At 34.0% G+C, this 16,142-nt stretch overlaps 1 protein-coding gene across 1 annotated transcript; it reads left to right on the top strand.

Moving 5' to 3' along the window:
* The first annotated feature begins 7,279 nt into the window (after nucleotides 1–7,279).
* On the top strand, nucleotides 7,280–14,675 carry LOC136971615 (cysteine-rich venom protein LEI1-like). The gene is made up of 8 exons (XM_067266092.1): nucleotides 7,280–7,303; nucleotides 7,388–7,747; nucleotides 7,822–7,958; nucleotides 8,050–8,143; nucleotides 13,941–14,086; nucleotides 14,157–14,260; nucleotides 14,334–14,425; nucleotides 14,496–14,675. The coding sequence occupies exons 2-8, from the start codon at nucleotides 7,687–7,689 to the stop codon at nucleotides 14,636–14,638; spliced, it is 777 nt and encodes a 258-aa protein (XP_067122193.1). The 5' UTR covers nucleotides 7,280–7,303; nucleotides 7,388–7,686; the 3' UTR covers nucleotides 14,639–14,675.
* Nucleotides 14,676–16,142: the final 1,467 nt, after the last annotated feature.

Here is a 16,142-nt window from a genome sequence, read left to right as displayed (position 1 = left end):
ACTAAATTTTCTACATTTAACTGCCTTATTTGAACCTTATTTTAGTTATTTTTTAATAAAAAGAAACAAAATAAATATTATTTAATTTAAATCGGATTTTATAATATACATGTATACTATACAGCATATACTTTAAATAAATTTCATATAAGATTATTATATAATTTATTAGAAGATATAAAAATATCATAACACGTGTAAAAATTTAATTAATCGAACCGACACCAGATGGCGATCGATATTACTGACGAGGCTGGTGTTATAGTCATAGGGCGCGCTGCCTGTTAAAGTGGCTTTAATTAACAAAGCTGTATGAACAAACCAATGGCGTAGCACGTTTTATTTGAAACGGGCTATGCCATTGGTCGCTTATCCGGCTGTATTAAAGCCTTTTTATCGGGCAGCGCGCACTTTTTCTCTTTGTGCGTTACAAAGCCTTAATTCCGTAAGAATTTTGACGAAATTTTGACGTTATTTGTCAAATATTTTTCTTTCAATAAAGATTCCATTTCTAAACATTATTTGTTCGCGTGTAAGTCGCTAAAAGGATGGTAAACTATATTTTTAAAAATATTTTATAATTCTTGAAGAAAATATATTTGAAATTTAAAAACAGGCGGAGAATTTTGTAAACATCGCGTGGGTTGGATTGTTTCCATCCAAATAAAAACTTTAAATTAATTAAATAAAATAAAATGGCATTCCGTGTATCTTTAACTCGCTATGTAGGACTCACTACAGCAATTTCTCTTCCAAACTTCTCTTATACCAGTATACTTAACAGGTTTGTATCGCTTAATTAATGTTTTTCTTAGTTCTACTTTAATATTTTCTCACTTTTAGCGTAAATTTAAAAATTTACAATAAATAAAAAGTAACTTCTCGCATCGATACAAGTGTGAGGAAGGGAAAAACGAAAATAATTATAATTAAAAGGTTTATTCCGTTTGATTTTCTAAATTCCTTTTGATATTATAATTTTTTCCATTTTTCTATTGTTTATTTATAACTTATAATTACGACTAACGGATTGTTTCTACTTGATTTTGTCCTTTAAAATACCTCATATTTTTAATTTTTGTGTCGCTTGTTTCTTTCGTATTTACGATATTTATGACTTTAACTACGAGGATAATTTTAATAAAAAAACTGGTATTTTGGATGTTTCTGGCAGAGACGTATTAGAAAAATCAATTAAAAGTAATTTAAGAAAGAAAGAAACAAAAATGTTTATAATTATAATAATTAGGTCAATTTTTCAAGTAACCAAGGTCGATCACATATCTTTCTTAATGATAAAAAAAAAGTGAACGACATATTTTGATAAGGCATCAAGGAAATAATGCGATAAATGACGTTCTAATTAAAGATTTCGAAACATTGTTTATGAAAAATTTGTGTGTAAATTCTTAGTCTTATTTCTAAATATATCGGATAATTTTTAGTATTTGTTATAAAATATTCAAGTTTTAAAAGTATTAAAACTATACCTTACATTATTCTGTGTGGTGTATATTATATATTAAATATTAAAGGTGCTCTACACGTAATAAATGTTAGGGGTTCACTCCATCGCCGACATCTTAAAGTACTGAGTGCCCGTTATCAACAAACAAAAACAAAGAACTTTTGCAACTAGCCAAATACAGTACTTACCACGTGTTGAGTAGGAGAATTCATACAAAATGTATTCATTTAAAATAATAATATTTTTCGGTATTTACGGTATTTCTTCTTTATAATGATTCTGCGCGTTATTGGTACATAGCCGAAATCCTTTCGCGTATCACACTTTGGGAAACACTGGCCTACGGTATAAACGTCAATGTATGGTAATTGTAATATGATGAATATATAATATATTAATGTTATTTTATAAATTATTGTAATTAAAAATTTTAATATACAAATAAAAGATTTATTTTATTAGTGATACTGTACGCTCTATTCGAAAACTTCTAATGCTTGGAATGCCTCGTTAATAATGACAAGCCCGTACTCTCAAATTTCTTAATTGGGCCATTAGAAATAGGTATAACTTTGTACATGGTATAACTTTATTTTCAAGAATAAAACCATATTTTATTCCCTACACTGAACCTATAGGAGCCACCACTGGCCGAGTGGATAAAACCACTGAGCACTAGTCGCGGGTTTTTTTTGTGCCTGGCCACGTGGAGTTTTCGGGTATTTTTTCACGTTTGTAACACCTAAATACGTTCCAACTTCTAATAGAAAGTCCTACCGGGAGATAGCCCATGTGTCACGTTGCCATAAATAAATAAACCGAACCAAATCTGAGCCTGTAGGGAATTACAGTTCGATTTAGGATGGCTCACTTATAGACGATCAGACCTTCAGTAGGAGTGACTGAGTGTACTAAGTAAAATACATTTTATAAACACTTCTACATTCTACACCTAGTTTTATCGCGAAAATGGCGATAAAACTAAGTGTACTAATCATAAATGATAGTTATCTAGTTCTAAACATATTAATTTCCGTTTTATACTTTCTAATACAATCATCAGTAATTACTAGGGTATCATAATTTGGTTAATGTTACCCTGGTTCCAAAATGGCGGCTCGTCTCTGATTCCAGCAAATAGAAGAAAGGAGACTCGTTCTAACCTAACCTAACCTAACCTATTCTAATAATGTTGTTGGTAATAATTATGGTAATTCATTAGAATAGGTTAGGTTAGGTTAGAACGTGTTTCCTTTCTTCTATTTGCTGGAATCAGAGAAGAGCCGCCATTTTGGAACCATAGGTAACATTAACCCATAATTTATATGAATTTATTAAAAATTTCACTAGACACGATAATTTTTCAAAGACGTTTCTTTTTCACTCGAGAAATTTCATTTAAAACAGCTGAATTGAAGAATAAGACAGGAGATAATGGAGTTTATTGTCATCTATTCGAAATAAGTCTACATGTTTTGAATTAATCTGAGTTTTTCCCTAATTTTTCTCTAACTCGATGTTTAACTTAAACGACTTGAAATTGTATAAATCTCTTGTCTCTGTAAATACGTTTTCGCTCGGTTTTGTTTAGTGGACGACTCGAAATTTCATATTTCGTACCAATCAATTGAGCATTTGATTTAATTAAATCAAATGTCCGGCTGCTTGTCGTGAAATATGAAATTTCAACTGGACACAGATACTATTGACAGATCATTTACAGATGTTTGTATAACTTAGATTTTATTATTATTATATCCAGATGCCGGATAAATAATACGTTTTGAATTTCTCTAAAATGCATAGTCCAGATAACCTTACAAAATTTCCATTCGGAAGCGAAGAAACGTTCATTATATACAGTAAAACCTGTCTAAAACGGAACCTGGATAAAAAGTAAAGCTGCCAAACCGGAAAAACGTTCGGTTTACACAGGTTTTACTGTATATATAATTTTTAATGTGAAAAAAAATATATATATATTAATATACTCGTGTTTTCTGAACTTTTAAATTTTAAATAATCATTAAGTAAAATAATTCCAAATTTTACTTAAGAATTTCTCGTTATTAATGTTATTTTTTTTCATTAAAATAGCGCTTAATTGAATATTTTATATACTAATTTAATATATATGCAAATATAACGCAATATACTAAAATAATTTCTTCATTTATATACAATACAAAGAGGAAATCAAGTTGCTTTTGCATCTTCCTACCTCTTTACTGATTTATCATATTTAAATTCGAATAATTCTATAAATGTACGGTACTTCGGCGATGGTTCATAATATACGTAGCATTTCGAAACAGCATTAACGTCGTTACTGAACTATCGAGAATTGCAATTAGTCGCCATGTTAATTTAATGCGTTGACTGTGCTTGATTATACAGGTTTATATAAACTTAGCTCTGTTCGATCGTCCATTACGTTGAATGATTTCAATATGGTTCATAGTGATTTGAAATTTGATCCGTTAAATTTGGTACTTTCACCGTCTGCATCTCATAATTTTGCAATTTTCCACATAATTCCTTCGTCGGATTCTACGTATACTGTCACAAAGTAACCCCTCAACTGTACGAAATTTACTTTCGTAGCTTACACTAGCAAACAAATTAATAAAAATTAATTGTATTTACAGATAATTATATGGAAGAATAACACTTTAACTTAAATACATCACACACTTCCTGCACCACTCGATTTCTTGGTTATCGGAAGGAACACCGATAATGGAAAATAACACGTCCTATACTTTCTAGTTTTAGCATCAGGTAATATTACTATCAGGCTATTGATATTTTACCCCCAAATGAAATTTGATCCGATCTAGGAACGAAATACAGCCTGGGATTCCTGTGAATTTCATAGAACGTGTGAATGCCGATAACGAATTTTCAGGTCTTTATGATTATGAATTAATAATAGTATCGGAATACCCTGTTTACATATTCGAATTCAAATTTGACCAATCGTATGGCTCAATATAGTTTATCCGTAGATTCGCCCTGAAGTTATCCAATCAAATTAAAGGTATTATCATTAAAAAAAAACATTTCTTTTTTCAGTTAATCTAATTCCATTGTAAAGAATGGCACACTAAGCAGTGACTCGGCGCCAAGTAAAAAGTCACTGACTGATTATACATACAGGTGTCAGAGTTGCTGATATTCGGGGGTCGATATCTCCGCCCCCCAAATTCCTACGGTAATTCTGAATACCTGGTTCGAAAGATAATTGTTTTCTTAGGTAGTGTGTAAAATTTCGGGTTTTTCTATAAAGGGGTTGCCGAAATACAAGCTGTAATTTTTTACATCTCAGATGTTAAATAAAATTACCGATACGATGTTCGGGAGGATTTAAGACGTACTGTACACCGAACTCACCGATTATCCGTGCTAATTAGCGCACGGAAAACACGAATAATCCAAAATAGCCTTCTAAACTATAAAAAGGAAAACTATTCAGAGATTTTTAATGAAATGTAGTATATATATACAGCTCGACTCTGTTATAACGCCATGTAAGTGTGAGTAATTTATATTTAGTTTATAAAAATAAACTGTAGATCTCTATTTAAAAACAAAAAAGAAATCCAGCAAAGAGTTGCATAACTTTCCCGGCAAAAGAATTTAAAATATCGTGTGGCGCTATCTGTTACGATATATTATTTTAAAATATTTTTTATACGTAGTACTATTAATTATTATAAAATGGGGGGAAAGCTTAATTTTGAGGGTAGATATGAGTTTTATAAAACAAAATAAAAATTGTAATTGCTAACGAGCAAATATTTAAAATATACGCTCTCCACCTCAAATTACTAGTGGCTTGCCCCTGTACATCATGCTTTTCCTTTAACAATAAGCTGGGAGGGGTTTTGCCTCTTGTCTTATCTGTTTTAATTTGAATAGTTTTAAGTTTTATAGATAAAGCTTCTCGTTTATCTAACATTTTTCGGGAGAAAATGTTTGAATTGAAATAACACGACTTCCGGTAAAAACCGGTCGTTATTATATAGTTAATCGGGGCCTCCTGCCCCTTAAGTTTCCATATCCGGTCTCGTATTTCATTTATCTAACTCCAATTGTTTGTATTTCTAGGTGTTTCAAGGTCTCCGAGTTTAAAAATGTAAAAGTCTTGGGGGCGATTAGAGTCGGGTACATTCGTATATTTTGACGATGCACGGATAATCGGGAGTTCGGTACAATTCCGCGACACGGTACAATTCTTGTTCCGTTTTCGGTACAAGAAAACGAAGCGTTTTCAACAAAATAATGTTAAAAATAATTAAAGAAAGGGTCGTTATATTTCGTAACCTTTACATAAAGGCTACTAAAATTACTTTTAAGCGATTTTAAATGGCTTAAGAACACGTGTTCGTAATTGACGAAGAACAGAAAGCGAGAAGCGCGCGCGCGTAGAAAGATTCTAAAGGGATAGAAATTGTAAGGGAATAGTCCAAAATATAAAAGAAAATACATTAATTTATTTAATTTTCAGTTTAAAAAATGAATTTACGTTCATACTTTTCTATTTACGAAATAAAAAATAAAAGAACACGTAAACGAAAGATAAATGCAAGTACGAGGAGAGGATTTTTATGTTTAATGCTTTAATAATAATTAATTGAAGAAGGAATTATTATTTAAGAACGGTTTTCGCATTTAAAATTCTGTTTAATTTACTTAATTAGTCGGAATGTAATTAGGGACAAAAAGTTAAAAAACAAAATTAGTTCGGAGAAGACTTTTATTTAATTATTTTGGACCAAATGCAAAACTACAAAATTAAGAAAATGCTTACGGAGTATTTTTAGCGTATAAACCTTATTAGATTTGAATAATGTACAGTTTACAAATTAATACTTAATTATTTAAAGATGTTTGTACCCAGAAATCGCGATGAATAATGAATCTAGTAACGACGTGCATTACAATGTCTCGTCTTTATAGTAATTCGCTTTCTCGTAACCGCTTAAATCTTTGTTTATCTATCGAAGATATCGGATTACTAACTAAAATTTGTTTCCGCAGTAGCGAATGGCCTTGATTTTATTCGAGAAATGCAAAAAAGTTCGGGGGTTTTTTTCCCGTGTGTACGGACGTTAGCGTGTGGGGGGGTGAGCACGATTTTGTTCACCCTGTTTGAAGCTTAATAACTCCTCGAAAATTTCTGAAATTTTGCGGGGAGGTTCGTTTATTGGGAGGATTGATGCTATTAAATTTTGGAGGTTAAAGGTCGTGGAGGTGGGAAGATATAGGGATTCGCTTGTATACCTAATAGGGTCGGACTCGGTGGAGATTTTACTCGTTATTAGCATTTACAATTTTTTATAAAACCCATCCCTACCCTCGAAATTAATCTTTTTGCCATTTTATAATAATTAATATTATAAAAAGTTTTTAAAATAAAATATCGCGACAGATGGCATCGCACGCATGTTGCCGGGAAAGTTAAGCAACTCGTTGCTGGATTTTTGTATCGAGACGAAAGATTTTCGAGTATTAAATAGCAAAATTGAAATATTCCCCGTCGTTTATATTAAAATATCGTCGTCTTTCGAACAGATCTCAATCGGGGTTTGTTTTGGAAAATTTCGTTAAGGTTAGTCACCTTTCAAAGATTATTTAAAAGATTCGACGCTAATAATAAACAAAGTAAGAGATGTTTTGATGGAAGTTCTGTATAGAAATAAAAATAACTTTAAAACGATTGGACGATTTTTAGCCTTTCTTATCTCGTCTCCTATACCTTGACCCTAAAATTATAAAACTCCCTTCCCAGCTTTATTATCTCGTGTACCGTACAGAAGGGGACCGTTTGAGGTGAGTATTATTCGTCGTCGTCATTTTGGTAAATTCAAAATTATTTTTCCAGGTCGTCTCTGTTTATCTTACGATCGTTTCTAGGAATCGGTTTGTAAACGCTGACAGTACAGTAAAGACCACCCGTATTATTTACGCATTACGACTGTATTCAAATGAAGGGATATTTTTAAAGAAAATAATTTTATATCCGTACATCTGGCAATTTTTTTCTTCCTCCGACTGACCTTGCATATGAGTACTTCCAGACGGGATTTAATCAGTCGTCGATATACGTTTTTATCTTCGGACCGAAGACAGCTTTACATAAATTAAAGAACTGCCATCGACTTTTCATCTCTCGGTTACGAATCGTATGGGAGAATTTTATTCAAATTATTAAAATGTTTCTGGACTTTGCATTGATTTTTCTATGTTGCCACTTGGTTTCTTCGGCGTTACCACGTAAGGATTTACTCCGTATTATACTCTTACTACCCAAATATCTTTTATTTCAGCGCTTTAAATTATATTTCAAGGTCCGAAACTCTACGGTAATGCCATTCCGGATCGTGACGTCGATCCGAATTATTCGTCTACCAGAAAGAAAATCGTTCTGTACCACAATTTCTTTCGAGCACGAGTTAATCCCCCGGCGAGTAACATGTTGCAGGTGGTAAGTCGAACATCTTGGTCAATTTTTTGGTAAATTCTACGCGATTTGATGACGTATACGCGACTTGCATCTTCCGATCTTCTTGACTCAGAGTTGGCACGACGGAGCTACCGAAGATGCGGAAAGATGGGCCCAAGCTTGTCAAGTTCTTTTACACGATAACATCACCGGAAGATGGGTAGACGGTAAGTAAATATTATTCTGTGAGAATTTTATGGTTATTCTTATCCGAAAAAAAGTACAGCTCGTCATCGTGTGGTTGATTTAATTCGATAATGTAAACTAACCTATTCAAAAATGAATCCTAATAGGTCCTATAGTATACTATACTATACTCTATAGTAACTCACTATTATCTGTAGGTCCAATTTTAAATTTGTTTCTTATATGTGAGTTAGTTAACCGAAGTGAGTGGAGAACGGGGAACGTTTCTCCGAAACAGAGTATAAAAAGAATTATAAATATTCGAATTAATTTAAACCAGAATCATTTCACAATAAGACTAACAACAATATGGCCGCCGTAATATAGACAGGAGCGGAGAGGACAGGGAAGATGTATCGCTGCTTTGCTTTGATAGCGGCACAACTAAAAAAAACTGATTTTGCTTTCTTTACATAAAATTTCTTACGTGTCATACTTTCTTATCGTGTAAAATGGCACATTTCTACCTCGTTGGATTCTCATCGGAGATCGTACGGTTCGGTTTGGGTTATTTGTTTTACGACAACGCGACACATGGGCGATCTGCCGAAGGTGAAGACTTCCGACAGGACTTTCTACGGAAATTTCTCCCCATTTACGTGTTAGACACGTGAATAAACTTGGAAAACTATTCCACGAGACCAACCCGTGGGCTAGGCGCTAATCACCAGTGTTCAGTTCAGTGGTTTCATCCACTCGGCCACTGGCGAGCCTTCTAACGAATATAATTAGTTTTTCGATCTCCCGTACCGGACTTTTAAATTGCATCTTAATCGGGAGATTGATAAGATTGATCCTCATCCAATACAATGAATTTTCGTGCAAATGCACGCTTAAACTTAAAATTGGCCTTGAAATTAAAGATCTATAATTGAACTTTTTCTTCTTGAAACGTATACGTATTCCTCTAGAATATCGTCTTTAGTTCGACCATTTAACATCAACAAATGGTCCAACAAATTCTTCAAAAAATCATCTCTTGACGTTACGTTTTTCTTTTGCATCGTGCGAGGTGATAAAATGGCTTTAGTTCAGCTGGATAAACAAACCAATGACAAAATAAGCAGTATTAAATTAAAACGGACTATGTCATTGGTTTGTTTATCCAGCTGTATTAAAGCCGCCATTCCAGGTAACGTGCCCGTTGTTTTGAAATACCCCAGTAGATTTTTTTAATATTCGATTACGGGTTATTATAACGTACGTTAATTCAACACAATAGATCGACTTTTACGGAATTGTACCGGATTTTTTCCACTTCCATCTAACGATAAGGGAACTTTATTCTAGAAACTGTTCCTACAACGGAGTTTCTTTTTCTTTTTCCACATTTTAAACGTGTTTCTATCACTGGCAGAATAAAAATACACGTCTATTGCGTGTCCTGAAGTTGAAGCGACCCAGTATCTTTCGGGAACAATTCGTTTTGTCCCGGCGGGTTTTATCCCCGTCTACCTAATTTATTTCCTCATTAACTAAACTATCCATATAAAACATTAATAAGTCATTGTTATCTGAAATTGTTTCTTAAACCGCACTTTTAAGCTTGAAACTTTTGTTCGATAATTCTTAATTTTCGTCTCAAAATGTCCGTATTTTATTCGTCGAGCTTCTAAAATCACCAGACGAATCGCCGCCCTCTTCCGCTTTTACAGTAAAATTAGCAAATGATGACTCTAAGAAGCGAATTAGAATCATCATCTTTATTTACCGGTGTATTTTACACACTAAAATACGAATCTAGACGTTTTATCTTGATATTTGGCTCATTGGGCAAACTTTTCCTTCCAGTTGCACCTTATAATTTCCGGACAAATTTGAATTAGAGGCCCCGTGTTGCCCGAAGACATTTTTATTCGGGAAAATTTCTCGGAGGATTTCCTTGTATCGTCATTAGTTTTTTAACACGACTCCTGAACGATCCTGCGCCACACCAGCGATCTAGGATCCCCGATGTGACGCCAAATTAAATTTCGATATTCTTACTATAGTAACGAGTCTATAAAAGATTGGTTTGGGCCCCCTGTTAGTGGGGGCCTCGGGAAATTGTTTTTTTTTCGTCTGTAAGATAAAGCACCGTTGCTTTCTTCTGCCAAGGATGAATGCCAGTCTAAAATTCCGACGCATTAGACTCCCTCGGAAGCGGTGTTTTATATAAAGTAGTCACATCGAAATTAATTTACCCATCAGGAAAGTATTAATATTACATCTACTAAATACGCTGGTTGCATTTGTAAGAGCAAACAACCTAAATATGCTTTTCTCTTTTAAAAAAATCATCCGCAAACTATGACCGTTTAAAGCGCCCCCTACATTTTATAATTATATTGTATATTGTTTGTTATTCTGTTGTGGTGTGATTGAGATTATGGCTAATATGCTTTACAGTGCAGTCGAATTAAAAATAGTTGATTCGTAATGTAAAAGTAGCCAGCGTGCTATACTAATATTGAAAAAAGTTTGTTATTTGTAGCTAGAATAAGAAAATAGCTAAATCCTAAGTATTGACAATACGAAAATTATCATTTTCTATAGCTAAATGTAAAATTAAAGCAGCTATCGTGGGCGTAGCCAGGAAGGGGCACGAGTGGGCACGCCCCCCAGTTAACCTGGTGCCCCTCCCCAGAAAATTACAACCTCTACTAGGCCCCCCGTAACAAAGCCCTGGCTACGCCAATGGCAGCTATATTTAGCCGTAAAATAGTTAAATTTGCAACTATGATGCAATTAAGATCACTATTCTGTTTGTTTAAATTGAAATCAGCTTAAAAGTGGAAAAATGCAGCTAGTGTTGAATGAACATCTTTAAAAAAAATCAACGAGCTTCAATACTTAAAGATGCAACAAAGGGAATTAATTAGTGAATTAACAAATTGATTTAACTTGTTGCAGCAAACAGGTAAAGTTAATCACATACAAGTAATCTAAATACAGAATATGTGTTTCTTCGGCGTGAGCTTCATATTTACATTTGATAAAAGAGTTTCCTTCGTCTGCCTAACATCTAAGGGCCTGTTTCCCATTGAAAGTCCTCCCGAGAGGCATCACCTTGGCTGATCGCCCACGCGTTGCTGTTATATCGTAGCCGATTAAATCTTTATCCGTGCTTTTATTTCCATTGTGATTTTATTTATTTTGTCTGTACTCGATACTTAAAAGAAGTAACAGAATACGACATTATTACATCAAGCAGTTCTTCAAATGATAAATCATTCGCTTCTTAATAGTTACTATTATCCAATTCATTCCCTCTTCAAGTATAATTAATTTATACGATAAATAAACACTATCAAAAACTCGTAAAGGCCAAGGTTACATATAAAAAAAACACTATTTAAATTTATATTATGATAAAAGATGGCGTAAATCCTGTGTTTGAGTATATAGATGAAAAATCCATTGTGGACTGCATCTTAGTGAAGTGGAATTTACATTTAATACTTAACGACAATTGTAAGTGAGATAAATATGGAATAAAATTCAAAAGGTGAATGAATAAAATTTCAATTATTAAAATATAACCAAAGTTTTCTATTTTCTAAATATTTCTTTCGAAGTATTAAAATAAATAATAAAATAAGAAGTGGATCTAAGATTTAATGAGGTATGGCAACGTAGCATTTGGGCGATCTGCCAAGGGGTGCCTACAGGGAGGAATTTCTATGGAAAACAGAAACTGGCACATTCAGATGTTAGACACGTGAAAAAAACCTGGGAAACTCCACGTGGCCAGCCCGTTGGTCGCCAGCTCGAACTTATAGGAAACTGGCCTTTGTTTTGGTGTTATAAACAGAAGGAAACTCCACGTGGTAGTTTTATCCACTCGCTTAACCCTTTAAGGGCCTTTAAGTAGCAAAGGCTTAACCCTTTAAGGATTATATTTTATATAAAATGGTTAAGCGATTTTTAATTTTTTTTTTAAAAAAAAACTTATTTTTGATAAGTACAGACGACTTTTAAAACGATATTGTATTTAGATTACGACTGTTTACAAATTCGTACACGTGTAATACTATTGATTCATTAATTGATCAATAGGCTACGCAATAGACTATAGGACATACTCGTTAGCCAATTAGTAAATCAATAGTCTATACTTGTACAATTAGTATACAGAAATACGCAGTTAAAATCGTTCTGCATTTGGCATAACGAGGAAAGAGGATGCACATTTCGGAAAATCGCTTTGTATCCAATAATGTGTGATACATTAGAGAATGAATTATAACGGGACATTGTAGCCTATAATTGTCATATTTTTAGAAAAATATCCAGCAACGAGTTGCCTAACTTTCCCGGCGAAAGACACTAACGAGTAAGACACAGCGTAAAATTAAAATTGTCTTTGGTGCCATCTGTTACGAGATTTTGTTAAAAAATAACTTTTATATTATTAATTATTGTAAAATGGCAAAAAGCCTAATATTTGAGTGTAGAGATGAGTTTTATTTTTTTAAAAATCTTCTAAATGCTAATAACGAGTAAAATCTTCATTAAGTCGGTCTTTACTTCACCGTTCAGAAATGTGACACGCGACCCCTTCTATCTCCCAAAATTTAATAGCATCAATGCCTCTTATACACAAGATACCATGCAAAATTCCGTCTGTTAATCATTATCCCATACACAAATATCAAGACATACGCCAACAAACGTTGTAAATTTTAAAACATTCCGCTCATTCATCTTCATTACATTCTTCAGAATGACAATTCTGAAGAATGTAATGAAGATGAATGAGCTTTTTCTTCATCCCGAAGATGAAGATGAAGAAGATGATGATGATGATAACTTCAAACTTGTTTTTCAATCTTTTCTGCTGGTTTTGTTTATCATTTCACTCTGGTTCTTAAGGTTTTCAATGGAATGTTAAACTGTTTACTTGCTGTTCCTAACGATAATCTTTCTTTTTTAAATAGCAACAACTGCATTCTTAAATTATCCTAATTCCACGATGCTCGATTTGTTTTTCTAATATAAGTGTTTGATTTGGTATAATATTTAGTATAGTATTATACTATACTAAAATACACAATTAGAATTGGAGTATGTATTCTCCGAGTATTAAAATGTACAGACAGGGTGGAAAGTAACTAGGTATGGATAAAATTGTTATAATTTCTATATTTCTAAAGTAAAAATGATGAAGATTATTTAAAGTGTATCTTATTAAATGGAAATACGGAATCATGCCTTAAAACTCAATGTAGGCACCAGTGTCATCCGCACGTTTTCCTCAGATCGTAACGTAGATGGACGACCATCTATGTGCGTCCGCAATCAAACCTACAGTCATTTTAGCTTCGAGTGACAATTTTTGATTGTTTTCGGACGGATTGTGGCACGACATCCCTCCACCACATGACAACACTGCACAGCAATCCACTGATTTCCACAGTTCATAAAGCTCAATGGCAACTGAACAAGACAACCTGCTCTCAATGGCTCCTGAACAGACAATGATTGGTTATTTTTTCCACCATGCGTGGGGCATCTCTCGGGTATTGTTCACATCACCGTTCAGAAATTATAAAATTCTACTGATTGGTATATATATATACATAAATTTTATTACGATTGCATTTTCATTACAAAAATTATAGCTATTTCTCAACGTCTAGTTATTTTTCACCCATACTGCATATAGAATCGGTGTCATTCGTAATAAGCCATCTCTCCTAAATATAGAGACGACGAATCCTTTTCGGTACGATGTGATTGATATATAACAGGCTGACAGGCGCGAAACATTTAATGATGTTTTCGATGCAATTCTAGATTACGGTTCCTGCGGGCAAAATATTTTCATCGCTAACGTTCGGGTTTCGTGGTTTTTTGCTATCAAAGTATGGTTCCTGGAACACCTGAATTTCACTTACAACGGTTCAAACAATATTCCATCCGTCGTTGGACATTACACGCAAGTAATTGGCGGCAAAACAATAAACATTTTGAACAGATTTAAAAAGTAAGATTAATAATGATTTCTCTTAGATGGTTTGGTACAACTCTCACAGAATAGGATGCAGTTATTACTATTGTGGTCCTAACGTCACCGCTAAACCCTATCACAGTTACATTTGCAATTATTGCCCTATGTAAGTAGATTTTTCCGTTTTATTCGAGTTTGTAATTTATTTAAATATTTATATTATTCGTCGAAATGTTTAGTGGCAATTATCCCGATCGATTCAGTCGTCCGTATGACACAGGAGAACCGTGTTCCAAGTGTCCCGGTCAGTGTAAATACAACAAACTTTGTAGTAAGTATAACATTTTTCTTTAACTTTCTAAATTTATATTTTAAAATTAAATTATTATTATTTTGTTAAGCTAACGGATGCGATTACGGAGACTTCTGGGCAAATTGCGGGGAATTGAATTCCACGTGGCACAATTGGTTGTGCGACGACGAAAATCAGGAACGTTCGCAGGCATGTCGCGCCACCTGTCGATGTAACGGAAAAATACTGTGATGATTTTCTTAAATATTTGATTTCTGTTTTATGTAAATATCAGTTGATTTTTTTTTTGTTTTTTTGTTTAATTTTCGCCAAAATTTTGGTCGATCACTGGAAATTTTAGCTTGTTTCCATCCGATTACGTGACAATTTAGCAAACTTTTCCGCCGCCTCTACGAGGATACTTGCGCAGGAAAGGGAGGCGGTTCAATTCAAGCTCTAAATGATACGTTTGGGGAACTTAAAGTATGCTCTACAGCTCTGTTTAGAAACAAAAAAGTCAAAGGAACCATACCTTTACGTGTGACCCTCCGCGAGATATAGCCCCTCCAAAATTACTTTATGTGACATATTCCTTATCTTTTTTTCCTATCTCCAACATCCCCACTTAACAGGCAGCCATATATTAGCGAGGTTGAGGCCGAAGTTTTAAACGCGAAAACGTGTACGTCGGACGTTCGGCGCCGCTTTCCTGTAAGCCTAGAAGTTTGACAATGGCGTTTGGAAGTCACTGGAATCACGCTCGGCATCCAAACGCCATTGTCAAACTTCTAGGCTTACAGGAAAGCGGCGCCGAACGTCCGACGTACACGTTTTCGCGTTTAAAACTTCGGCCTCAACCTCGCTATTCTAACGACACTTATCTGCAAAGACTAAAGAAAAGCCCGATTATTACGACTAATTACGCAACGTTTCGCCGACGCCGACTAGATCAGTCTCGGCACGTGTAAAATACAAGCAAACGTTTCCAAGAATCTTCTAAAAATGCTGCTCCATCATTGAATTCCATTACCTCAGAGGTAAGGATTGCGTGAAGAGTTGCTAAACCAAAACTTACTACAGTACATCGAAAGATACCAAACCAACATATTCTCTTTTGGACTTACGTGTAAAACTTGCTCCAAATCCTTGTGATAATATTCGCAAAAGTTTAAGAAAAGGGTTAATGTTACCTTAGGTAGCCAAGATGGCGGCTCGTCTTTGATTCCAGCAAGGAAACAGTGGGACGCACTTCTAACCTAACCTAACCTATTCTAATAAATTACCATAATTATTAGCAACCAAATTATTAGAATAGATTAGGTTAGGTTAGAAGTGCGTCCCACTGTTTCCTTGCTGGAATCAAAGACGAGCCGCCATCTTGGCTACCTAAGGTAACATTAACCATGAAAAGAATTGAGCAATATACAATGTATTGGTTCGTATCCTCTCGTAAAACTTAACCCAAGTATTCACCAAACAACTGTTGCTACTAATAAAGAAAGTTTTTGTGAAAAATCCAATTACTATAGCAAATACTGGGTGCAAATGCCCGAAGGAGACCACAAGTCAATGGCAGCATTTTATATCTTTTACTGTAGTATTTAGCCATATTAGGGACCGTTTGATCCCCAGAGTTTTGCTTTCCTTGGTGTTGCACTTCATAATAATTCTTCATATAAACAATTAATGCTAGTTTTAAAACGAATCTGCAACTGTCAGTAAAAGTAAACTGTCAAAACATTAAAACAAAATTTTA

This window comes from Centruroides vittatus, unplaced genomic scaffold (assembly GCF_030686945.1).
Source record: "Centruroides vittatus isolate TY-2023 unplaced genomic scaffold, ASM3068694v2 contig_2634, whole genome shotgun sequence".
Classification (NCBI taxonomy): Eukaryota; Metazoa; Arthropoda; class Arachnida; order Scorpiones; family Buthidae; genus Centruroides; species Centruroides vittatus.
The sequence above is the reverse complement of the archived record's forward strand: the minus strand, read 5'-3'. Positions and strand labels throughout refer to the sequence as shown.